The sequence below is a fragment of the Bufo bufo genome, chromosome 6, assembly GCF_905171765.1.
Source record: "Bufo bufo chromosome 6, aBufBuf1.1, whole genome shotgun sequence".
Classification (NCBI taxonomy): Eukaryota; Metazoa; Chordata; class Amphibia; order Anura; family Bufonidae; genus Bufo; species Bufo bufo.
Genome location: NC_053394.1, coordinates 23069913 through 23097087, shown reverse-complemented (window position 1 = coordinate 23097087; position 27175 = coordinate 23069913). Strand labels below are relative to the sequence as shown.

Genomic DNA, 27175 nt, shown 5'->3' with positions numbered 1-27175 from the left:
AGAACATTCCCTGAAACACATATCTATCCTTGTGGCACAGGTGATTAGGCCATTCAGAATAGACGGTTGCAACCAGCTAAATCATCCTTAATCCGGTCAGAAAAGCCCTTTCAGAACACCGCCAGTTGAGCCTCATTGTTCCATGCAAGTACGGCAGCCAGGATATGAAACTGGATGGTGTACTGACCCAGAGACAAGGAACCCTGTCATAGACGCAGCAGAGCTGATGCAGCGGAGGACATGCGGCCAGGCTCTTCAAAGACCAGCCGGAAGGTAGCCAGGAAAGACTGCAGATTGGTGATCTCTGGACCTCCATGTTCCCAAATAGGATTTGCCAAGCAAGGGCCTCATCAGACAGCAGGGACACAATGAAGGCAACCTTGGACCGCTCAGTGGAAAACTTCTGCCCATGCAACTCAAAGTGGATCAGACACTGGTTCAAGAATTCACTACAGGTTTTTGGATCTCCACCATAGCGTGATGGCAGAGGGAGTTGCACACCAGCGGCACACAAATCCGTATTCACCGGTGTGGGAATTGCAGGAGGAGCAGTACTCCTGATGGTGGGGATAGACTTTTCCGAGGGGAACACCAGGTCGCTACCTCTTGAGAAGGATAGGCACACGAGGCAGATGGTCCGGCGGACCGGGAGGTACCTGGGAAAGGTACCAGAGGTACAGGCGCAACAGTGCAGGACTGAGGGAGGAGGCAAAGGGCTGAAGTCAGACAGGCAATAGGTCAGGACAGGTGGCACAGGTACAGGTCAGGCAATCTTGGGTCAGCAACAGGAGAGTCAAGGCAAGCAGGCAGGGATCAAACAGGTAGCAGAGTCCAGGAATACAAGTACGAATCAGGAACACAAGGGGATATCAGGAACCTTAGCAGGACACAAGGACATTGACACTGAGGCATCTGTGAAGGAGGCTGAGGCACTTATATATGTGCAGGAGGGCTAGGATTGGTTGGCGAGGTCACATGATCCAACCGATGAAACACAGGAAGTGATGCGCACTGGCCCTTAAGGAAATGCTGCAGGAAACAAGCAGTAAGCATGCTGTGGCCAGGGCTGAAAGGAAACACTGGCAGTAGATCACCGCTGAACATGGCACCCGGGACTGCGGTGGTAAGCAGGGGAACAGTACAGTTTACAAATATTTAGCAGGGGAACAGTTACAAATATTTAGACATGGTATAGCCCTTGTATATGTATACACAGGTCGGTTATTTGGTCACTGAATTCATTTATCCATTGTATAACAATGTTATTTAGACACTGTGTGGCAATGTTATTGTAGTACTTTGTATAGAGTTGTTATTATCAGGTGGCATACAAGCAGATGGAGATTGCTCCTGGGACAGGCATTGTTAACAGGCAGAGTTGTAACCAGGAGCAACAGTGCAGGACCAGGCTCTTGAATATTATCACAGGGGCACCACAGTTATTTGATTATTGTAATTTACTCTTTTGCCTGCTATCTCCTATATTCTTATCCATAAGGACCCTAACGGCAACCGCATCTTTCAGTGGTTGGATGTGAACACCACAAGTTGCATTGCAGATCTGAGCTTTGTATTGACCTCCGATCCCATACTGGGCACCTACATCATCAGGGTAGATAATGGACTGGCACTCAAGACCTTTGCAGTTGAAGAGACTGGTGAGTAGGTTCCTTTCATCTGCAGATGATAAAATATGTTAATGAAGATACAAATAGACAATCAGGATCAGACTAGCCCATCCTGGTCCAGGGGATCTAATGGTAGATTTAGGTTCTGACAGATAACAGGTTCAATGAGGAATGGTAGAAGGAACCCCATCTGAGGCTGGCCGTGGAGTAGATACCTCAGTTTTGAGGTTTATTACTTTATAATATAAAGGTGGACATCCACAAATTTTGTATAGCTAGTGAATAGGCCATCAGGATCATTTACTTTGGTGGGACCAAGCTAGTTCAGCCCAACATAATAGACATTAAGGTCTTCTTTAATGGACATTTTAAGCATTTCAGCAAATTTTTGGGTTACATTTTCATATTTCAAAGGTCGATGGATAATAAATGCTTTGTGAGAACGGACCAGGCAAGATCAATATTTTGTAGCCACTTATTATGGACTATTGATTTTTGGACTACTAAGCAAGGTCTATTCATGCCACCACAGCAGTTGTTTAGCCAGTTAACTGTCAACAGGTCCATGGTTATTTATCAAGAGTGCCATCATTTGTATGGGGAAAGGGTGGGACCTTTCAGTTTTTGCAGGTGCTTGGCCTGTTGGGAATTGTCAGAATGCCCAGTGGGTAGGTCCAATAATGAAGTTTAGTAAAAGAAACCTGTGCATATATTTTTTATTAATTTCTGGTTGAGTGAGTGGTCATCCAAATGCTGGCAGTCATTTCTCTAATATCTATGGTCAGCTCACTCGGGCTCTTACTTATGGAGCCAATGGAAATGGAAGGGTTGCGCTCTGTGGGAAAAGTAGCCTCACAAATTTGAACAGAGGTCACAGGATCCCTGTTCTCTTAATAGACAAGATTCCCACACCTATTACTTATGTATGGCATGACAAGATGCAGAAGATGGGAGTACCCCTTTACTTTTTCACCAATGCATCTACACCAGGATAGGCCCAGAACGGTCATGACTTTTCCACCTGCACTCATGGTTATCTTCATGTTTCAGTGCTTCCTCGCTTTGAAGTCACCATTGAACAGCCATCTATGATTTTCTCTGGGGATCCCACATTCTTACTGAAAGTTTGTGGAAAGTAAGTGGATCGCATTAGTGCACTTTGTATAAGGTTGACTACCTTTATTTGACTGAAGTTGGTATCTTACGTAAGTGAACCCTGTACTACTACCTAGTACTGCCCCTACCTAATTGCATGATCCACCCTAAACAGCGGCCCACAACTGGATGGCAGTCCCTTCCTAAATAAGTGCTGGGCAGGAATCAAGAAAGGGAACACAGGGAGACAAAAATAACAGACGAATAGTAACAGAATGGCACAGCGGACAAAAGACAGAACCAACGCTAGTGTGGTAATCCAGAGGATAAGACCAATCACAAGCGACCTGTGGCCTGCACTTCTGGGCCACAGGGCGTCAGTATGCCTAGGAGCGAGCGCCACCTCTAATTGGTCGGCGCTCTCTCCCCTAGATACCCCACCCACCCCCTAACAGTCAGATGCTGGCGGTACTGCAGGGAAGTAAGTTACTGATAGAAAATTAAAAATGCTATTGTTTCTGGCTGTGTGGAGTAGTGTTGGGCGCGAATATTCGAATCGCGAATATTAATCGTGAATATTGGCACTTCGAGAATTCGCGAATATTTAGAATATAGTGATATATATTCATATTTTTAAATATTCTAGAATTTTTTTTCACCTAGACCCATGATCCCTCCCTGCCTCTTGCTTGTGGGCCAATGAGAAGGCAGAAATGTCTTTGTCTGAGCTTAGCAACATCCCTAGCAACCAATAGGAAAGTTGCCTACCCCTTACTATATAAGAACCTCCCCAGCAGCCATTTTCTGTAGTTTTATGGAGTTCTGAGAGAGACGGCAGTGACATTGCTGTGCTCTGTGCTTTACTGTTTAATTACATTAGATAGTTAGTTAGCTTATATATATATATATATATATATATATATATATATACAGTACAGACCAAAAGTTTGGACACACCTTCTCATTCAAAGAGTTTTCTTTATTTTCATGACTATGAAAATTGTAGATTCACATTTAAGGCATCAAAACTATGAATTAACACATGTGGAATTATATACATAACAAACAAGTGTGAAACAACTGAAAATATGTCATATTCTAGGTTCTTCAAAGTAGCCACCTTTTGCTTTGATTACTGCTTTGCACACTCTTGGCATTCTCTTGATGAGCTTCAAGAGGTAGTCCCCTGAAATGGTTCTCACTTCACAGGTGTGCTCTGTCAGGTTTAATAAGTGGGATTTCTTACCTTATAAATTGGGTTGGGACCATCAGTGGCGTTGAGGAGAAGTCAGGTGGATACACAGCTGATAGTCCTACTGAATAGACTGTTAGAATTTGTATTATGGCAAGAAAAAAGCAGCTAAGTAAAGAAAAACCAGTGGCCATCATTACTTTAAGAAATGAAGGTCAGTCAGTCAGCCGAAAAATTGGGAAAACTTTGAAAGTAAGGGCTATTTGACCATGAAGGAGAGTGATGGGGTGCTGCGCCAGATGACCTGGCCTTCACAGTCACCGGACCTGAACCCAATCGAGATGGTTTGGGGTGAGCTGGACCGCAGAGTGAAGGCAAAAGGGCCAACAAGTGCTAAGCATCTCTGGGAACTCCTTCAAGACTGTTGGAAGACCATTTCAGGGGACTACCTCTTAAAGCTCATCAAGAGAATGCCAAGAGTGTGCAAAGCAGTAATCAAAGCAAAAGGTGGCTACTTCGAAGAACCTAGAATATGACATATTTTCAGTTGTTTCACACTTGTTTGTTATGTATATAATTCCACATGTGTTAATTCATAGTTTTGATGCCTTCATAGTCATGAAAATAAAGAAAACTCTTTGAATGAGAAGGTGTGTCCAAACTTTTGGTCTGTACTGTATATATAATACAGATAGTCAGTGTAGGTTATATCTTTATAGTGTAGCTGATAGGTTCTGCTGTCCATACATACATGTTACAGACATAGTGCTGAGATGTCGCAAGAATACTTAGTGCACCAATCAGTAATATGTAGTCAGACCTGCACGTATTGCGCCAAAATATTCGCATCATTAGTGCCGATTAGCGCAATCGCAAATATTAGAGCACTCTATCTACATATAAAGCCATTTTTAAAGTTCTGCCATGCCAACCATTTTCTCCAGTCTCAAGAAAATTCTAGCAGCTTGGAAAATGTAGCAAAAGTGACCCACGCCTGTATTGCGCACGCATTAAGCGAATATTACATTGCCGATTTTTGCAATCAAGAAAATAATATATGACGAATATTCTACAAAAATATTCGCAAAATATCGCGAATTCGAATATTGCCCCTGCCGCTCATCACTAGTGTGGAGTCGGTACAGGAAGTGCAGAAAAGCTGGGACTGCAGCAGCTGCAGAACGGGAGCACCGCAATATCATTGGAGATGAGGACTGATTCTTTGTTATTTTTAACAACTTTGTCAAACAGTGTCCTTGGAAAACCGATTTAAACTTGACACACACTGTAGATAGCTGTTGGCCGAAAGCTAGTTTGGTCAATAGCTATTCCTTGTGGTCTCCTTGGCAGGGTGTGCACGTGTTCTTAATATGAAGTGGGGAATAAGCTGCTGCCAAAAGCTCTGTCTTCAGCTTATTTAACCCCAGGAATTAAGTATTGAGCATGTTGAAATCCAAGTCCCACCCTTCTTTCCCCTGACATTTGCAGTCTTGGAAAAGTTGAGACACGACCGTACACATTAAATGTTTCAGCAGGCTTAACTGACCTTAATCTAATGTGTTAGGTCATCTTAAACTAGTTATACAACCTTTAAAAGAAAAAAAAAAAAAACAGCAGCAAATGTAAAATTATAACAAAAAGACAATAGAGAACAAATAACAGAGCTGAATAAGAGGTTCATGTTCTCAGATTGTAGCTCAACTGGAGGACTTTAAATTCTTAGCTTTGAAGTTGCATGTGGGCTGTCATGTGGACGTTCCTGCCTTATTTTAGGGGTGCCTTAACCCTTAACCTTGTATATTAATCAAAGTAAGAAAAAAATAAAATAAAAAATTATATATATATATATATATATATATATATATATATATACATACAGTTGCAAGAAAAAGTATGTGAACCCTTTGGAATGATATAGATTTCTGCACAAATTGGTCATAAAATGTGATCTGATCTTCATCTAAGTCACAACAATAGACAATCACAGTCTGCTTAAACTAATAACACACAAAGAATTAAATGTTACCATGTTTTTATTGAAAACACCATGTAAATATTCACAGTGCAGGTGGAAAAAGTATGTGAACCCCTAGGCTAATGACATCTCCAAGAGCTAATTGGAGTAAGGTGTCAGCCAACTGGATTCCAATCAATGATATGAGATTGGAGGTGTTGGTTACAGATCCCTGCCCTATAAAAAACACACACCAGTTCTGGGTTTGCTTTTCACAAGAAGCATTGCCTGATGTGAATGATGCCTCGCACAAAAGAGCTCTCAGAAGACCTACGATTAAGAATTGTTGACTCGCATAAAGTTGGAAAGGGTTATAAAAGTATCTCGAAAAGCCTTGCTGTTCATCAGTCCAAAGTAAGACAAATTGTCTATAAATTGAGAAAGTTCAGCACTGCTGCTACTCTCCCTAGGAGTGTCTGTCCTGTAAAGATGACTGCAAGAGCATAGCACAGACTGCTCAATGAGGTGAAGAAGAATCCTAGAGTGTCAGCTAAAGACTTACAAAAGTCTCTGGCATATGCTAACATCCCTGTTAGCGAATCTTCGATACGTAAAACACTAAACAAAAATGGATTTCATGGGAGGACACCACAGAGGAAGCCACTGCTGTCCAAAAAAAACATTGCTCAGTTTGCACAAGAGCACCTGGATGTTCCATAGCAGTACTGGGAAAATATTCTGTCTACAGATGAAACCAAAGTTGAGTTGTTTGGAAGAAACACACAACACTATGCGTGGAGAAAAAGAGGCACAGCACACCAACATCAAAACCTCATCCCAACTGTGAAGTATGGTGGTGGGGGCATCATGGTTTGGGTCTGCTTTGCTGCGTCAGGGCCTGGACGGATAGCTATCATCAAAGGAAAAATGAATTCCCAAGTTTATCAAGACATTTTGCAGGAGAACTTAAGGCCATCTGTCCACCAGCTGAAGCTCAACAGAAGATGGGTGTTGCAACAGGACAACGACCCAAAGCATAGAAGTAAATCAACAACAGAATTGCTTAAACAGAAGAAAATAAGCCTTCTGGAGTGGTCCAGTCAGAGTCCTGACCTCAACCCGATTGAGATGCTGTGGCATGACCTCAAGAAAGCAATTCACACCAGACATCCCAAGAATATTGCTGAACTGAAACAGTTCTGTAAAGAGGAATGGTCAAGAATTACTCCTGACCGTTGTGCACATCTGATCTGCAGCTATAGGAAACGTTTGGTTGAAGTTATTGCTGCCAAAGGAGGTTCAACCAGTTATTAAATCCAAGGGTTCACATACTTTTTCCACCTGCACTGTGAATGTTTACATGGTGTGTTCAATAAAAACATGGTAACATTTAATTCTTTGTGTGTTATTAGTTTAAGCAGACTGTGATTGTCTATTGTTGTGACTTAGATGAAGATCAGATCACATTTTATGACCAATTTGTGCAGAAATCGATATCATTCCAAAGGGTGCACATACTTTTTCTTGCAACTGTATATATATATATATATATATATATATATACAGTGGATATAAAAAGTCTACACATCCCTGTTAAAATGTCAGGTTTCTGTGATGTTAAAAATTGAGACAAAGATAAATCATTTCAGGATGAGGGAAGAAAAAATATAAAAATAAAATAATATGGTTGCATAAGTGTGCACCCCCTTAAACTAATACTTTGTTGAAGCCCCTTTTGATTTTATTACAGCACTCAGTCTTTTTGGGTAGGAGTCTATCAGCATGGCACATTTTGACTTGGCAAGATTTGCCCACTCTTCTTTGCAAAAACCCTCCAAATCTGTCAGATTGCGAGGGCATCTCCTGGGCACAGCCCTCTTCAGATCACCCCACAGATTTTCAATCGGATTCAGGTCTGGGCTCTGGCTGGGCCATTCCAAAACTTTAATCTTCTTCTGGTGAAGCCATTCCTTTGTTGATTTGGATGTATGCTTTGGGTCGTTGTCATGCTGAAAGATGAAGTTCCTCTTCATGTTCAGCTTTCTAGCAGAAGCCTGAAGGTTTTGTGCCAATATTGACTGGTATTTGGAACTGTTGATAATTCCCTCTAGCTTAACTAAGGCCCCAGTTCCAGCTGAAGAAGAACAGCCCCTTGGCATGATACTGCCACCACCATGCTTCACTGTGGGTATGGTGTTCTTGTGGTGATGTGCAGTGTTGTTTTTGCACCAAACATATCTTTTGGAATTATGGCCAAAAAGTTCAACCTTGGTTTCATCAGACCAGAACACCTTTTCCCACATGCTTTTGGGAGACTTCAGATGTGTTTTTGCAAAATGTAGCCTGGCTTGGATGTTTTTCTTCGTAAGAAAAGGCTTTCGTCTTGCGACTCTACCCCATAGCCCAGACAAATGAAGAATACGGGAGATTGTTGTCACATGTACCACACAGCCAGTACTTGCCAGATATTCCTGCGGCTCCTTTAATGTTGCTGTAGGCCTCTTGGTCGCCTCCCAGACCAGTTTTCTTCCCGTCTTTTCATCAATTTTGGAGGGACATCCAGTTCTTGGTAATGTCACTGTTGTGCCATATTTTCTCCACTTGATGATGACTGTCTTCACTGTGTTCCATGGTATATCTAATGCCTTGGAAATTATTTTGTCCCCTTCTCCTGACTGATACCTTCTAACAATGAGATCCCTCTGATGCTTTGGAAGCTCTCTGTGGACCATGGCTTTTGCTGTGGGATGCGACTAAGAAAATTTCAGGAAGGACCAACTAGAGAAGCTGAACTTTATTTGGGGTTAATCAGAGGCACTTTACATGATGGCCGGTGTATGCTGACTCCTATTTAACAGGATTGTGAATGTGATTGCTTAATTCTCACAGCTACATCCCCAGTTATAAGAGGGTGTGCACACTTATGCAACCACATTATTTTAGTTTTTTTTGTTTTCTTCCCTCCACCTAAAAGATTTCAGTTTGTTTTTCAATTGAGTTGTACAGTTTATAGGTCACATTAAAGGTGGAAAAAGTTCTGAAATGATTTATCTTTGTCTCGTTTTTTTACATCACAGAAACCTGACATTTTAACAGGGGTGTGTAGACTTTTTATATCCACTGTATATATATATATAAGAGTAGTGGAGCAGAAGGGACAGCTTCTTTGTCATATGTTATGTCTATTGGAGCCCATGGATACGTCCGGTGATGGGAATTCTCCCAGCACGTGCATCTGGCATATACTGTATATAGCTTTTAGTAATTCTACAATTTTTAGAGCACAAATCTGTTGGCATCCCTTGTTCTTGTTCAGTGTCATTACAGATCTTTGGTGGTGACTAGTAATCTGTCATCATGTGAGAACCTGGACAGAACTGGGGAAGTTTGGGCTTCTTGACTTGAAATGTCAGAATCCAACCCTCATGTTGGTTTGGATGATTTTTTATTATATCTAATCCATGACTTTATCTTGATAATGTTCTTGCAGATATACTTATGGGAAGGGGGTTCAAGGAAACGTGAATGCTGACATTTGCAATACGATCTGTACTACAATCACTGGAGAGGTGAGCTTGCCTTGTTTTTGAATATGTATGGTTGTTTTGGAGCCCACAAGATGGGGCCTAGCTGCTGAGGCATGGGCTCTGGGTGCTGGGTGCTAACCTCAACAACCACTTTGCCTAGGGCAGCCATCTATGTCTTAGTCTCGGGAAAAAGAAAGCCTAGCTACAACTTTACTTTAGAAAACAACATCAACCGGTCTCGTCCAGAAGATACGAAATGTTCTGTCTCTGCTTCTGAGCAAATCATCAACCAATTATCAATCATGTAATGGCCCTGATTCATTGTTCTGTCATAGTTGTTTTGGGGGTTGTTACTATTAGCTTCTTACAACATCTCATTTGCTTTTCTAGACAGATACCACCGGTTGCTTCCAATCAAACGTGGATGGAAATCTCTTGAAGTTCAATAACTATATCTATAATGTTGAGATAAAAGCGTCTCTGGTAGAGGACGGCACAGGTGAGCGAATTCCATAGATCAATGAAAGCTTCGGTGCCAGGAATTATTCTAGAAGGTTTCAAAACATGTACATCATTGAGGTTAGAAACTGGAACATGTAAGTTTTTTGGTCTTCATAGACATTCTGATGGCCTTCATGCTGTCGTTGTATAAGAGCGAAGCCACATGTTGTTTCATGGTTGATGCTGCAGTTCTTGGAACTCAGGACCAATGTTTTTAGTTTCACCCTAACATTCACATGAAACTTAAATGGGATTCTAGACTTTAGATATTGATGACCTATCCTCTACATAGGCCATAAATATTAGATCAGTGGGGGTTTCGACACCCGGCAACCCCACCAATCAGCTGTTTTTGGCAGTCACTGGCACTGGAGTGTAAACAGTGGATAGAGCTGAAAGCAGAAGGCTCCATCTAGTGTGTGGTGGCCATGGTGGGCCACAACATATTGGACGGAGCTTACTGGTTCCAGCCTCCATTCATTGTATAGATTACACTGGCGGCCAAATACAGATGGTTGGTGGGGATGCCAACCCCCACTGATCGGAGATTAATGACCTACCCCGAGGATAGGTCACCAATATCTAAAAGCTTAAATATCCCTTTAAATGCTGCAGATTTTTCCTGTGTTAGCAGCAATTAGATGAGATTTTAACAAATCTGTGTTCTGTAGAAATTTTCCTCACTGATGTTGACCTGCAATATGGATTTTTTCATTTCTGTCGCATATTTTTGTGGAGGTTCCCAGTTGACTTCAGTGGGGAAGTCAAAATTAGCAATAAAATCCACCAGAAATGTATTGTTGTGGATTTTGCTACATCCGTCTGCAGATACAGTTTTTCAAGCCATTGATTATTTTTTTCACCTTTTTGCATAATCTGCAGGAAAATATTCAGGGGTAAATCTGCCCCAAAATTGGCATGTCTTGTAGATTTCCCTGTAGATTGTTTGTGAATTTGCTGTAAAAATGATCTACAGCGAATCCGATCTGTGGGTATGTTCGTGCCGTTGTATCTAAAAATTTAGGTGCGGAATCCACACTGTTTTCCCAAATTTTTTTTTGCTCTTTTTCCATTAAATTTTTTTTTTTATGCAGACTCCCATTGACTTTACAGTGGACATTCCACTTCGGATTTATTGCGAGTTATGCTACAGATTTTCTGTAAATTTCACCTTATTCTGTTATGTAGATCTGCAGCAAAAATTGACATGCCCTGGATTTCAAAATCCAAAATTAAAATTGTGTTTTTTATTTTTTATTTTAAATTTTAAATAAAATTTTCTGCTTTTGTAAAATACTACAGATTTGCTGCATGCAAAAACCACGGTGGTAAATCTGCAGTGTACAGTCGTGGCCAAAAGTTTTGAGAATGACACAAATATTAGTTTTCACAAAGTTTGCTGCTAAACTGCTTTTAGATCTTTGTTTCAGTTGTTTCTGTGATGTAGTGAAATATAATTACACGCACTTCATACGTTTCAAAGGCTTTTATCGACAATTACATGACATTTATGCAAAGAGTCAGTATTTGCAGTGTTGGCCCTTCTTTTTCAGGACCTCTGCAATCCGACTGGGCATGCTCTCAATCAACTTCTGGGCCAATTCCTGACTGATAGCAACCCATTCTTTCATAATCACTTCTTGGAGTTTGTCAGAATTAGTGGGTTTTTGTTTGTCCACCCGCCTCTTGAGGATTGACCACAAGTTCTTAATGGGATTAAGTTCTGGGGAGTTTCCAGGCCATGGACCCAAAATGTCAACGTTTTGGTCCCCGAGCCACTTAGTTATCACTTTTGCCTTATGGCACGGTGCTCCATCGTGCTGAAAAATGCATTGTTCTTCACCAAACTGTTGTTGGATTGTTGGAAGAAGTTGCTGATGGAGGTTGTTTTGGTACCATCCTTTATTCATGGCTGTATTTTTGGGCAAATTTGTGAGTGAGCCCACTCCCTTGGATGAGAAGCAACCCCACACATGAATGGTCTCAGGATGCTTTACTGTTGGCATGACACAGGACTGATGGTAGCGCTCACCTTTTCTTCTCCGGACAAGCCTTTTTCCAGATGCCCCAAACAATCGGAAAGAGGCTTCATCGGAGAATATGACTTTGCCCCAGTCCTCAGCAGTCCATTCACCATACTTTCTGCAGAAAATCAATCTGTCCCTGATGGGTTTTTTTTGGAGAGAAGTGGCTTCTTTGCTGCCCTTCTTGACACCAGGCCATCTTCCAAAAGTCTTCGCCTCACTGTGCGTGCAGATGCGCTCACACCTGCCTGCTGCCATTCCTGAGCAAGCTCTGCACTGGTGGCACTCCGATCCCGCAGCTGAATCCTCTTTAGGAGACGATCCTGGCGCTTGCTGGACTTTCTTGGACGCCCTGAAGCCTTCTTAACAAGAATTGAACCTCTTTCCTTGAAGTTCTTGAGGATCCTATAAATTGTTGATTGAGGTGCAATCGTAGTAGCCACAATATCCTTGCCTGTGAAGCCATTTTTATGCAACGCAATGATGGCTGTTCTGCTTCGCGTTATTGAACTGTTGTATAACACTAGTCAGACAGCTTAACAATAATTCAGAAGTCAAGAAACGTGAGACATCAGATCTGTATGTATTCTTTTTTCTGAATAACTTTGTAAAACTACAATATAAACATAAACAAAACATAAGTGTCAATACATTACACATAATACAGCAGCCTCACTCCATCAGTGAGAGTACTCACAGACAATTCCATCATTAGTCCAGGAATAGATCAAGAGCTCCTCTGCATGCAGCCTGCAAGATCCAGGAGCAGTGATGAAATGGAGGAAATACAGTTCCAGGTTAAAGGTTACTGCCTCTGACAATACACTTCCTGTAAAGTTCACATTACACACATTTATTATGCACAAAATGAGCAGAACACTCCCTGTCTGGCATAATTAATTATGTCACTACCTAAATAACTACTGCTATGCAGGAAAAACATATAAACAGGAAATGGAATCCTAGCTAATCGGAAACTAAAACTATAATGTCAGTTATAGGTCTAAGATAGATTTTGGAAGTCCCATTCTTTGCAATCTTGACCTCCACCTTCGTAACCTTGCCATCCCTGCTTGGTAGAGCATTGACAATAAGTCCTACAGGCCACTCGTTCCTGCTCTCTTGGCTGTCTTTCAACAGAACAACAGCACCCACTTTTACATTTGGGCGATCCTCAGTCCATTTCCTACGGTGTTGCAGATTTGACAGATACTCCCTTATCCATCTTTTCCAAAAGGTGTCTGCTAAGCATTGTACTTGCTTCCATTGTTTCGCATGGACTTGTGTTGTACTTATGGTTCCGGATGGAGCAGACAAAGAGTTCACTTTTTGAGTCAACAACATTGCTGGGGTAAGGACCATAGGTGTATCTGGGTCTGAGGACACAGGAACTATAGGCCTGGCATTCATAATAGCTGTAACCTCTGCCATAAAGGTGCTTAAAGTCTCATGGGTCAATTGAGCAGTTTTGGTTTGTAGCAACATAGCGTCCAAGATTCGCCTGGCAATACCTATAAGTCTCTCCCAGACACCACCCATGTGTGAAGAGTGTGGAGGATTAAAGACCCATGTACATCCTCTGTCTTGGAGAAAGTCTTGCAATTGTGATTCGCTGGCACAAATGTTAAGTTCCTTGCAGGCTCCTACAAAGTTTGTTCCTCTGTCAGAACGGAGCAGTTTTGCTGGGCCACGAATTGAGAAGAATCTCCTCAAGGCATTAATAAAGCTTGATGTTGACATGGTTTCAAGTAGCTCTATGTGTACAACTCGGGTGGACAAACAAGTGAAAAGGACTGCCCATCGTTTACTGTCCGCGCTGCCTCCTCTAGTGCGGCGGGTTAAAACAGACCACGGACCAAATACATCTAAGCCCACATTGGTGAAAGGTGGTTGAGCAATTACTCTGTCCTCTGGTAGCTCTGCCACCTTTTGACTTTGTAACCTTCCTCGCAGCTTGCGACAGATGACGCATTTGTGTATGACAGCCGAAACCAAGCGTTTGCCACCAAGAATCCAGAAACCTGCGGATCTAATAGCACCCTCTGTGATGTGCCGCCCTTGGTGAACTACTTGTTCATGATAGTACCTAACAAGCAGTGTCGCAATGTGGTGATCATAAGGTATAATGACAGGCTGTTTCTCTTCCTCTGAAAGTTCTGCAAGAGACAAACGTCCACCTACTCTCAACAACCCATTTTTGTCTAAAAAGGGGCTAAGCTTCCTAAGACGGCTTAGTTTTGTGAATGTCTTTTGTTTTTTGATGCAGTCAATTTCCTTCTGGAAATGTTTGTTTTGAACAGAAGAGATTATAACAGACTTCGCCTGAGCAAGTTCTTCTAGATTGACCTGTTCATGGAAACTTTCCCACCTTCTGACCTGATTGCTGCTGGTTTCCCTCTGGAAGGTTTTAGTGACATGGATGAGTCTGGCTAGGGTCTTAACTAATATCTTCCAGCAAGAAAATCTATCAAAGCAATGTGAGTGAAGTGTGGCTTCAGAAGCTCTGGTGCTGAAGCTTGTAATTTCCGATCTGATTTCAAGGTCAGCTTCAGGCTCTATGAGTGGAAAAACATTAGCAGTGTCTATATCCTCACAGTGTGGTTGGTACAGAAAGGATGGGCCTGAGAACCATATAGAGTTCTGAAGGCATGCTGCTTGAGTAGGCCTAGTAGCAAAATCTGCAGGGTTTTGCTCTGTAGATACATAGAACCACTGATCTGGGTGTGTAGACTGCCTGATTCTATTCACTCTGTTGGAGACATACAGATAGAACCTCCTAGTGGTGTTGCAAATGTACCCTAGGACAGTCTTGCTATCAGTGAAGAATTTCACAGCATCAAAATCAGTGTCTAGTTCATCTGTGATTAGCTCAGACATTTCAACTGCAAGTACGGCAGCACACAACTCTAAACGAGGAATAGTGTGGGCTGGTTTTGGGCTTAATTTGGACTTTCCCATGACAAATCCAACATGACACACATTTTCTGCATCAATTACTTTCAAGTAAGCTACTGCACCTATAGCTGTGGTGGATGCGTCTGAGAAGATGCATAGTTCTTTCCTGCAAGCTGATGATAGAGATACGGGCACATAGCATCTGTCTATCTTTAGGTGCTCTAACGCTTGCAAGGATTCTGTCCATTGAACCCACTCACTTAGTCTCTCTTGTGGAAGCAATGCATCCCATTCACTTTTCCCAGATGACAGTTCACGAACTAAGGCCTTACCTCTTATAGTCACAGGTGACACAAACCCTAGGGGATCATAGAGGCTATTTACGGTGGATAGAATACCTCTACGTGTAAAAGGCTTTTCCTCTGAGGAAACTCTGAAAGCAAAACTATTATTTTCTAGATCTCAACTTAGGCCTAGGCTTTTCTGCAGGGGAAGGGTGTCTGTACCTAGGCAAAGATCTTTAAGGTCCTTAGCTCTGTCTGCTACAGGGAAGGCTTCCATTACTTTTTGGCTGTTGGAAGCGATTTTATGAAGACGCAGATTGGATTCTGCCAGCATTTGTTTTGCTTTACTAAGGATGGATATTGCATCTTCAGGTGTGCTAGCAGAAGCGAGTCCATCATCTACATAGAAATGTCTCAATACAAAGTGTTTGGCTTCTTGTCCATAGCGCTCTGCGTTTTTCTGGGCCGCCTTTTGCATGCAGTATATAGCGACGGCAGGAGAGGGGCTATTGCCAAATACGTGCACTTTCATTCTGTACTTGACAATTTCTTTGTCTATGTCATTGTCTTTGTACCAGAGAAAACGTAGAAAGTCCCTGTGGTCTTCTCTGACAAGAAAGCAATAAAACATTTGCTGCACATCTGCTGTGAAAGCAACGGGCTCTTTTCTGAAGCGCATGAGGACACCTAGCAAAGTATTGTTTAGGTCAGGGACACTCAACAGTACATCATTTAAAGAGACTCCTTTATACTCTGCGCTGGAATCTAAAACTATTCTGATTTGGTTAGGTTTGTGCGGATGGTAAACACCAAACATTGGTAGATACCAGTGTTCCCTGTCTGTCTCAAGTGGTCCTGCAACTTCAGCGTGGTCATTGTCTAGCATCCCCTTAATGAATTCAGTGAAATCTCTTTTCACTTCTGGCTTTCTCTGCAGTGTTTTGCTGAGTGAATGCAAACGCTTCATGGCTTGCTCCCTGTTACTAGGCAGAACACGTCTGGGTGTGCGAAAGGGGAGAGGAGCCACCCAACTGTGATTGTCATCTTGGTAAGCCTCTTTATCCATAATCTGCAAGAAGATCTGATCCTCTATAGAGAGGGCCTGTTTATCATCATCTTTAGTTTTCTGAAATACTGTTATCCCTAGATTGTCCGTCTCAATGTTGTAATTGACTTCTTCTTTACCATATAGTGTAGAAGAGTCACAGTGTTGTGTTGACCTGACAAAGCGTTCCTTGACAATGAAGTTGTTGTACGTAGAAAGGCAAGTTGTTTACTGTGTAAACAAAAGAGAGAGGGCGCACCATAGGGTAAAAACGTTTGGAAATTCAGATTAAATCCCAATTTGGGAGGCTCACCTTGCAGGGTTGCGCAATTATAGGCACAACGCTAATGTAGGCATGTGGGAGATGATTTAATCCCCAATATGAAGGTTGGTATGCAGCCACGGATGTAGATGTCCTCGGATGAGCGTGCCTAGGCCCACACGGAGGATTAAAATGACAGGAAGAAAAGGAACATCTCTCGGCGCAAGGAACCAACCAGAGGTAGACGGTGAATCTTCAAGAGTTTTATTGCAATCACACAACGCGTTTCGGGGAAAGGGTCCCCTTCATCAGGTGAAGAAAATTGCATAGAGAGTGGACAAACATGCTGGATATACAGTACAGACCAAAAGTTTGGACACACCTTCTCATTCAAAGAGTTTTCTTTATTTTCATGACTATGAAAATTGTAGATTCACACTGAAGGCATCAAAACTATGTATTGACACATGTGGAATTATATACATAACAAACAAGTGTGAAACAACTGAAAATATGTCCTATTCTAGGTTCTTCAAAGTAGCCACCTTTTGCTTTGATTACTGCTTTGCACACTCTTGGCTTTCTCTTGATGAGCTTCAAGAGGTAGTCCCCTGAAATGGTTTTCACTTCACAGGTGTGCCCTGTCAGGTTTAATAAGTGGGATTTCTTGCCTTATAAATGGAGTTGGGACCATCAGTTGCGTTGAGGAGAAGTCAGGTGGATACACAGCTGATAGTCCTACTGAATAGACTGTTAGAATTTGTATTATGGCAAGAAAAAAGCAGCTAAGTAAAGAAAAACGAGTGGCCATCATTACTTTAAGAAATGAAGGTCAGTCATTCAGCCGAAAAATTGGGAAAACTTTGAAAGTAAGGGCTATTTGACCATGAAGGAGAGTGATGGGGTGCTGCGCCAGATGACCTGGCCTCCACAGTCACCGGACCTGAACCCAATCGAGATGGTTTGGGGTGAGCTGGACCGCAGAGTGAAGGCAAAAGGGCCAACAAGTGCTAAGCATCTCTGGGAACTCCTTCAAGACTGTTGGAAGACCATTTCAGGGGACTACCTCTTGAAGCTCATCAAGAGAATGCCAAGAGTGTGCAAAGCAGTAATCAAAGCAAAAGGTGGCTACTTTGAAGAACCTAGAATATGACATATTTTCAGTTGTTTCACACTTGTTTGTTATGTATATAATTCCACATGTGTTAATTCATAGTTTTGATGCCTTCATAGTCATGAAAATAAAGAAAACTCTTTGAATGAGAAGGTGTGTCCAAACTTTTGGTCTGTACTGTATATACACAAAAATGGTCACATGCAAACAAGGTCAAAAGGGGAGGTGGGCGTTACCTCAAGCAGAAACAAAAGTCATTGGTACATAAAATAATGCAAATAGGTATACAACTGAACAAACTAACCCTTTGAGTTTACAGACTAATTCATAAATGTATTTATAAAACATTAACATGAAGAAGCATCGCCTCTAGATGTAGCCCATGGCTGGGGAGGAGGAACAGCATCACACAGAGTCACATGACCGCAGTTTCGATCATGTGACTTGTGATGCAATGCTTGTTGCTGGGAGACAGGATGCTAAACAGCCGGCTTAGAAGGAAGCTCGGCATACTGAAAGGTCCTGCGTCATGCTGCTTTCTTGATATGATCAGCAGCGCTACAGAAAGAAGAGATGTGACGCCCTACTTCACTAAAAGTAAAATAAAAATAAAAATAAAAAACATTAGATACTCTAGAGAGAGTTCAGAGAAGAGCTACTAAACTAGTACATGGATTGCAGGATAAAACTTACCAGGAAAGGTTAAAGGACCTTAATATGTATAGCTTGGAAGAAAGAAGAGACAGAGGGGATATGATAGAAACTTTTAAATACATAAAGGGAATTAACTCGGTAAAGGAAGAGAGCATATTTAAAAGAAGAAAAACTACCACAAGAGGACACAGTTTTAAATTAGAGGGGCAAAGGTTTAAAAGTAATATAAGGAAGAATTACTTTACTGAGAGAGTAGTGGATGCATGGAATAGCCTTCCTGCAGAAGTGGTAGCTGCAAATACAGTGAAGGGGTTTAAGCATGCATGGGATAGGCATAAGGCCATCCTTCATATAAGATAGGGCCGGGGGCTATCCATAGTACTCAGTATATTGGGCAGACTAGATGGGCCAAATGGTTCTTATCTGCCGACACATTCTATTAGCAGAAAGATTACAATAGATAGATAAATAAATGAATGCATGAATCTGACAGCATTAGTCCAAGATACAAATTAATGATTTGAATGCAGAAAAAGGAGCAATCCAAAAGCAAATATCTTGGATGTAGATTTATAATATGACATATATATAAAAAAATCATTAATCCCACAAATAATTCCACAAACAAACGCCATAAAATTGAATAGGTGATATCAGATCTGTACGTATGGGATATATGAATGTATATATATATATATATATATATATATATATAAAAACAAATGCATATCTATAAAAATAGTGCATAATAGACACTACAGACTAAAAAATAAATAAAATAAAAAATAAATGATTAGATAATAAAAATCAAAATTTATATATAAATAGATAATTATGAACATGATTAAAACAACAATATTGATGATGTAGAAAATTGATAATAAATAATCTATAATATCAGTAACGGTAGTCATGTGACCCTGAAAGTTTATTTCAAAGGGGAATTTTATTGATACCTTTTATAATATAGTCATGGATGATTTTCGGAAATTACACCAAAAACCAACTTGCAGACAGAACCTCACAAAAAAGGAAAAAACGGCGGTCAAGCGCCTCCAGAATAATTTAGATATTGTCATCCGCAGTGCAGATAAGGGAGGGGGAGTGGTAATTCAAGATAGGGAGACCTATACTAAGGAGGCACTCCGTATCCTATCCGATACAGAATACTATGTACCTCTAGTCACAGACCCCACTAAGTCACATATTTCAGAATTCAAAGACCTTATTGAATCAGCATCTCATATACTAGATAAAAAGGAGAAAGCATTCATCCTAGTATCGGATCCTGTCACAGCATTATTTTACCACCTACCTAAGATACATAAGGATACAAAGAATCCACCAGGGCGACCAATTATTTCAGGGGTTTGCTCCCTCACATGTAATCTTTCAAAGTATGTGGATGTCCTGTTACAAAAATATGTTACCAAACTACCCTCCTATTTAAGGGACTCAACAGCTTTGATAGAGTCTGTTAAAGATATTGAGTGGAGGAACACTTATAGTTGGGTCACACTGGACGTGACGGCTTTGTATTCGAATATTTCCCATACTAAAGGAATTGAATGCATTAAGTGGTATTTGGATAACGACCCTCTGTTACCGGCAGGACAAGCAGTCTTTCTACAGGACTGCATTAGATTCATACTGACACACAACATATTTACCTTTGAGGATTCCCTGTACCTGCAGATGAAGGGAACCGCAATGGGGACGAAATTTGCGCCCAGTTTCGCAAACCTTTTTATGGGGCGTTTTGAGGATCAGTTCATCTATGGCTCTAGGTATTGGATTGACAATATTGTCTTCTATCGTAGATACATAGATGACCTGATCCTCATATGGAATGGTGATGATGCCTCGATTTCCTCTTTTTTTGAGGAGATGAGGTCCACGAATTGGGGAATAAATCTGACAGGGACATCAAATCGTGTCAAGATAGAGTACCTTGATTTGGAACTGGAAGCCAGCGGGAGGGCCATCATCACACAAACCTTTTTTAAAAGGGTTGACTGTAATAGCTATTTGGACTATTCCAGCACCCACTATAAGAAATGGAAGGTGAATATTCCGTTTAGTCAGTTCAAAAGAGTCAGACGCAACTGTTCCCTTGATAGGGACTTCATTTGTCAAAGTAAAATCATTCGTGATAGGTTTCTGAAGAAGGGTTATCCCCCAAAGATAGTCAAAGCTGCGTATGAAAGAGCAAAGGGCCTATCCCAAAGTATGTGTCTAACTAAGAGTGAAAAAACACATGTTGACAATGAACGCTTTTGTATGAATTTTCTGACAACGTATGGGAACAATCATGACGCTATTAGAGACGTTTTGTCCAAACATTGGCACATATTAAAAAGGGACCCACACCTGAGGCAAATGCTACCCGGTCAGCCTAGACTGACTTTCAGGAGGGCACAAACCCTTAAGAGTGTTCTGGCCCCCAGTAGACTTAGACGCTTACCCTCACAGTGTGTGAAGCCGACTGTGAGCAATCTAGTCTCAAGACCCTTGGGGAGCTATAAATGTAATTTATCGAGGTGTTTGTGCTGCTTGACCATTAACACTACATCATCCTTTCGCAGCAAATCTACTGGAGATTCCTTTTCTATAAAAAACCATCTTAGTTGTGGCTCTCAGAATGTCATTTACCTGTTGGAATGCCCATGCGGCCTACAGTATGTAGGTCGCACCATCCAAACCCTACGGAATAGGCTTAACAAGCACAGGTCTAATGTAAAAAAGAAATTTTTACAGCACAGTATATCCCGCCATGCGACAGAACATCACGATGGGTGCTTTTCCGGGTTTAAGGTCACACCCATCGAACAGGTAAATGACAGCTGTCGGAATACCATTCAGACCCTTCGCAAACGTGAAATGTATTGGATTTTTAAACTCGACTGTCTCAATCCAAACGGTCTGAATGAGGCTTTTGAAATAAACTTTTAGGGTCACATGACTACCGTTACTGATATTATAGATTATTTATTATCAATTTTCTACATCATCAATATTGTTGTTTTAATCATGTTCATAATTATCTATTTATATTTAAATTTCGATTTTTATTATCTAATCATTTATTTTTTATTTTATTTATTTTTTAGTCTGTAGTGTCTATTATGCACTATTTTTATAGATATGCATTTGTTTTTATATATATATATATATATATATATATATATACATTCATATATCCCATACGTACAGATCTGATATCACCTATTCAATTTTATGGCGTTTGTTTGTGGAATTATTTGTGGGATTAATGATTTTTTTATATATATGTCATATTATAAATCTACATCCAAGATATTTGCTTTTGGATTGCTCCTTTTTCTGCATTCAAATCATTAATTTGTATCTTGGACTAATGCTGTCAGATTCATGCATTCATGCATTCATTTATTTATCTATCTATTGTAATGTTTCTGCTAATGTTTTTTATTTTTATTTTTATTTTACTTTTAGTGAAGTAGGGCGTCACATCTCTTCTTTCTGTAGCGCTGCTGATCATATCAAGAAAGCAGCATGACGCAGGACCTTTCAGTATGCCGAGCTTCCTTCTAAGCCGGCTGTTTAGCATCCTGTCTCCCAGCAACAAGCATTGCATCACAAGTCACATGATCGGAACTGCGGTCATGTGACTCTGTGTGATGCTGTTCCTCCTCCCCAGCCATGGGCTACATCTAGAGGCGATGCTTCTTCATGTTAATGTTTTATAAATACATTTATGAATTAGTCTGTAAACTCAAAGGGTTAGTTTGTTCAGTTGTATACCTATTTGCATTATTTTATGTACCAATGACTTTTGTTTCTGCTTGAGGTAACGCCCACCTCCCCTTTGACCTTGTTTGCATGTGACCATTTTTGTGTATATATATCCAGCATGTTTGTCCACTCTCTATGCAATTTTCTTCACCTGATGAAGGGGACCCTTTCCCCGAAACGCGTTGTGTGATTGCAATAAAACTCTTGAAGATTCACCGTCTACCTCTGGTTGGTTCCTTGCGCCGAGAGATGTTCCTTTTCTTCCTGTCAATGAAGTTGTTGTGACAGGGACTGAGAAGGGATGTGCGTCCATTTGTTAACACAGATGTCTTCAAAGTGCTAATGTTGTCAGGCTGGTGCACTGTCCCCAGGCAAACTTCTCCTACAATGACCCACCCCAGGTCCAGTCTCTGTGCATAGGGGGCATTATAAGGTCCATTGATCTGCTGGCGTACCTTGTGCACCTGAAGGATATCTCTTCCAAGAAGTAGAAGGATAGAAACATCTGGCTCAATGACTGGGATATGGTGAGCAATTGAGCGGAGGTGAGGGTGGTAATGAGCCACTTCTGGAGATGGAATCTCAGTTTTGTCGTCAGGTATCATGCCACACTCTATTAGGGTAGGAAGTGGGAACTGCACTTTCTTATTGAAGGATTCAATGGTAAAGTCAGTAGCTCTTCTCCCTGTGGTTTCAATTGTCCCTGCACATGTCCTTAGAGTGTATGGAACTGCACTTGCCTTAAGGTTAAAGATATCAAAGAAATCTGACTTTGCAAGGGATCTGTTGCTCTGTTCATCTAGCACTGCATACATTTTCACTGCCCTTTCTCTCTTGCCAGTGGGATACACAGTCACTAAACAGATTTTAGAGCATGATCGTGCACTCTTGCCTTGTCCACATACTTCAGTGCAATTAGACATTACAGAGGAGCGTGGGGTCTCTTGTGGCTCCCTGCCCTGATCTTTCCTGGGTTCTACAGTCTCTAGTGGGGCAGGAGCAGGGCCAGGGTGCAAAGCTGCAATATGTCTCTCACTGCCACATTCTGTACATTCTACTGGTATTTTGCAGTCTTTGGCAATGTGATAAGTAGATCCGCAGCACTTGAAACAGATGCCGTTTTGTTTAAGGAAGGACATCCGCTCTGCAATGGGTTTGCTTCTAAAGCCTTTGCATTTCTTTAGTGGATGTGGTTTTTTGTGTATTGGACAATGTCTATCAGGGTTTTCTATGGTGTGTACCTGCAGCGTACTCAAGTTAGGTTTAGAAATGTTCCTGGGTGTTGTAGTGCAATAGACACTAACCTGAGACGGCTGACTCTCTGCAAGGGCAGGTGATGATGAGAAATGTTCGTGACGCCAGTGCCAATTAAACGGTGGCACGCCGTTTGCTGATAGCAGGAATAACTGAGGAACCACGTGATGTTAAAACAGAATTCAAACTTTAGTAGTCATCATTTAGGGACATTGACGGAAGCGCAGTTCCTTTGAAGACAGTTGATTTTCAATACAGTTGATGCAGGCAATATATATATAGCAAGGTGACTTTAGAGTGTTAAACACAGGACTTGCAGTACAGGCAGCTTGCACTCTATTCCTGACTGATCCTGGAACATAGAAACTCTTCTCCAAGGTCCAATGCCCTAGCTCTGGCGTATATCCTTGGTTTTATCTCTATCAAGTACCTCCTCTGTTGTCTTGAGTACCTCTTGCTTTTCTTGACTTGCCTCTGTCTCTCTCTCAGTTTCCTCAGGCTCTAGAAACTTCAGCACTGACTCTGGAAACTTCTGAACTACCTTCCTAGGCTAGGCCCTAGCCTATTTATACTAACCAGGGGGCTCCCTCTGCTGGCTGAAATAAGGATTGCCTGCGACAGGCCTAACTGGTTTAAAGGGAAATACACAGTACATTCTAGCAGTGTCGGGTAACCTACCCGTATGCTGCATACCTTGTGGGTGCTTTGGTAGTCAGTGACTTCTGAAGGTACAGCTGTTTTGTGTGTGGATACATAGGTCCTACCGTGAGGTCTCTCAGGTCTGTGTGATTGATTGCCGCTGGTGGTGAAGGCGAAACTGGGATCACTTCGGATTTTCGCTTGCTGTCGGACAAACCTAGAAAACACAGAGAAAGGGGGAAAAGCGACTCCATAATCTTCTTTGAATTTACCTCCTACAGACATCCACTTGTCTTGCAGATTTGAGGGTAGTTTCTCTACTATGGGATTAGTGCCTCTAGCTGTATCTAGATACGAAAGTCCTTGCAAGTAGCCATCCTCTTTGGCATATTCTATCTCTAGTAGAAGATCACTTAGTTCTTGTAGCCGCACGTTGTCTCTGTAGCCCACCTTGGGAAAGACTTCAAGTTTTTTCAACAGTGCTCCTTCTATTACCTCTGGGGATCCATACGTTTCTTCTAGTCTTCTCCAGGTCATGTTGGGTCCTGCTGAAGGGTTGAACAGGTTTGCTCTTCTCATCCTCTTAGCATGCTCTGCTGACTCAGTACCAAGCCATTTTATCATTAAATTAAGCATTTCTGCTGGTGATAAGTTCAGACCTTCAGTGGCATTCAGAAAGGAAGATTTCCATGCCCAATAGTTTTCAGGACAGTCATCAAATTGGAGAAAGCCTGAGCTAACCATTTCTTTGCGGATGAGATATTTGGTGACATCCACTGCACATTGTTGTTCGCGCATGACATCTATAGGTTGAGGTGATGGGAACACTTGTTTTTTGTTCTTAGGGGTTTCTGGTGCTTCCTTCTTGGTTTGCTGGCAGCCGCTGACCTCATGAGGTTGATTGGGCCTGCTCAGGGGGTATGTTGATCTCGGCCTGAATTCATTTGCTTCAGGTTTAAGAGGCTGTTCCTTTGTATGCGCATCAGTAAGGTTCTGGACGTACTCACTTGTACGATCTGCAGAGAATAGAGGTTTTTCTGGAACCTCTGAGTCTTTATATGATTTTTCACTTCCTGACCGACTTGTTGCCCCGTAGGCAGCGGCCTCTGCTTCAGCAACTGCAGCTGCAGTCTGTCGCTGCAGGATGAGCAATTTTGATTCTAAAACCGCTTCTTCTTGTGCTATGGCAGCTTTCTTAGCTCTTTCTTGTGCTATGGCAGCTTTCTTTGCTGCTAACTCCTGCATCATCATGGCTTCTTTTTCTGCATACTGTAGCTGGACACGGGCAGCTTCTGCCTTGGCACGAGCTCTAACTGCTGAGGAACTTGCTGAGGACATCTTGCTAGCCCGTGAAGTTCTGGACACATGTGACTTTGCATCGTCTTGCTGGGCACTGGGAATGTTCTCCCTGCCTTGCTGTGTCGGCAGTAGCGGGGCATCAGCCTGGTACTTTGTTCCTGATCTTAGACTCATGCTGCAGTAATGGCGTCTCAGTTTATTCCAGACCGCCACGTGGGTTGTCTTTTTACTGTTCTGCTTCGCGTTATTGAACTGTTGTATAACACTAGTCAGACAGCTTAACAATAATTCAGAAGTCAAGAAACGTGAGACATCAGATCTGTATGTATTCTCTTTTCTGAATAACTTTGTAAAACTACAATATAAACATAAACAAAACATAAGTGTCAATACATTACACAAATTACAGCAGCCTCACTCCATCAGTGAGAGTACTCACAGACAATTCCATCATTAGTCCAGGAATAGATCAAGAGCTCCTCTGCATGCAGCCTGCAAGATCCAGGAGCAGTGATGAAATGGAGGAAATACAGTTCCAGGTTAAAGGTTACTGCCTCTGACAATACACTTCCTGTAAAGTTCTGGCGAAGTAGAAACTAACTTTGACCACTAGATGGCAGCAACGTCAAACAGTATACTCTTTACAGCACATTACACACATTTATTATGCACAAAATGGGCAGAACAATGGCTGCACGCGTTTCTTTGCAGGTCACCATGGTTAACAATGGAAGAACAATGATTTCAAGCATCACCCTCCTTTTAACATGTCAAGTCTGCCATTTTAACCCAATCAGCCTGACATAATGATCTCCAGCCTTGTGCTCGTCAACACCTGAGTTAACAAGACGATTACTGAAATGATCTCAGCAGGTCCTTTAATAACAGCAATGAAATGCAGTGGAAAGTTTTTTTTGGGATTAAGTTAATTTTCATGGCAAAGAAGGACTATGCAATTCATCTGATCACTCTTCATAACATTCTGGAGTATATGCAAATTGCTATTATAAAAACTTAAGCAGCAACTTTTCCAATTTCCAATATTTATGTCATTCTCAAAACTTTTGGCCACGACTTATGTCCCTTAGGGCTCATTTAGACGGCTGTATGCTGTCCGCAAAAATGCTGTTCCGTTTTTTTTGTAGACAGATCACCATGTCTGCAAAAAAAAAAAAAAAACGGATAGCATTCCGCGTTTTTGCTGACCCATAGACTTCAATGGGGCCAGGTCCTGATTTTCACATGTTATACTTGGATTGCGGAGCCGTAGAACAAAAGAAGTGGATGGGTCTGCATCTAATCCACCAAAAAACTGATCCTCTTTTTTGCGGACAGCGTACGGCCGCCTGAATGAGCCCTTAAGATCATCCAAATAGGACGTTCATTCAGCAGAAACAATCTGCCGTGGATTTTGCAGCTAAATTTGCAACAAATCCACAGTGAGATCTGCAATCTGAGCGACACACAGACTCGTAGAAAACTTTGCTTCGGATCTGCCATAGATTTCACCTTGTCATTACAAAAAATGGAATAGCTGCAACATAAATTGACACGCTGCGGCTTGCAGGTCGATTTTCATACGGATTTCATGTGGATTTTTTCCAGAGTGTGTGAATGAGATTTGGTAAAATTAATGCAGGCATAAAGCGTTACGGGACACGCCCAGGCTTCAGCCGCCATAGTGACATGAGAGACCGGCAATTCCCTTCAACAATAAAGCAATTATCTACATTATAGTAAAAAAATTCCCTTAATATATTTAGGGTCCATTCACACGTCCGTAGTGTATTGCGGATCTGCAATACACCCGGCCGGCACCCCCATAGAACTGCCTATTCTTGTCCGCGATTGAATAGGACATGTTATATTTTTTTCCTGAGCCGCAGACCGGAAGATCGGGGGCGCTCTGCGGAAATGCGGATGCAGACAGCACACTGTGTCCTGTCCGCATCCATTCCTGCCCCATAGAGAATGAATGGGTCTACACCCGTTCCGCAATTTGTGGAATGGATGCGGACCCATTCTACGGACGTG

The 27175-nt window shown here is 41.7% G+C and overlaps 1 protein-coding gene across 1 annotated transcript in view; it reads left to right on the top strand.

Moving 5' to 3' along the window:
• Nucleotides 1-27175, top strand: part of LOC121005467 (alpha-2-macroglobulin-like protein 1) — a 288965-nt gene that overhangs the window by 21347 nt on the left and 240443 nt on the right. Inside the window, exons 6-9 of the mRNA XM_040438235.1 lie at nucleotides 1499-1658; nucleotides 2679-2763; nucleotides 9360-9438; nucleotides 9787-9895. Of these exons, the coding sequence (XP_040294169.1) occupies nucleotides 1499-1658; nucleotides 2679-2763; nucleotides 9360-9438; nucleotides 9787-9895 (433 nt within the window). The remainder of the gene's footprint in view (nucleotides 1-1498; nucleotides 1659-2678; nucleotides 2764-9359; nucleotides 9439-9786; nucleotides 9896-27175) is intronic.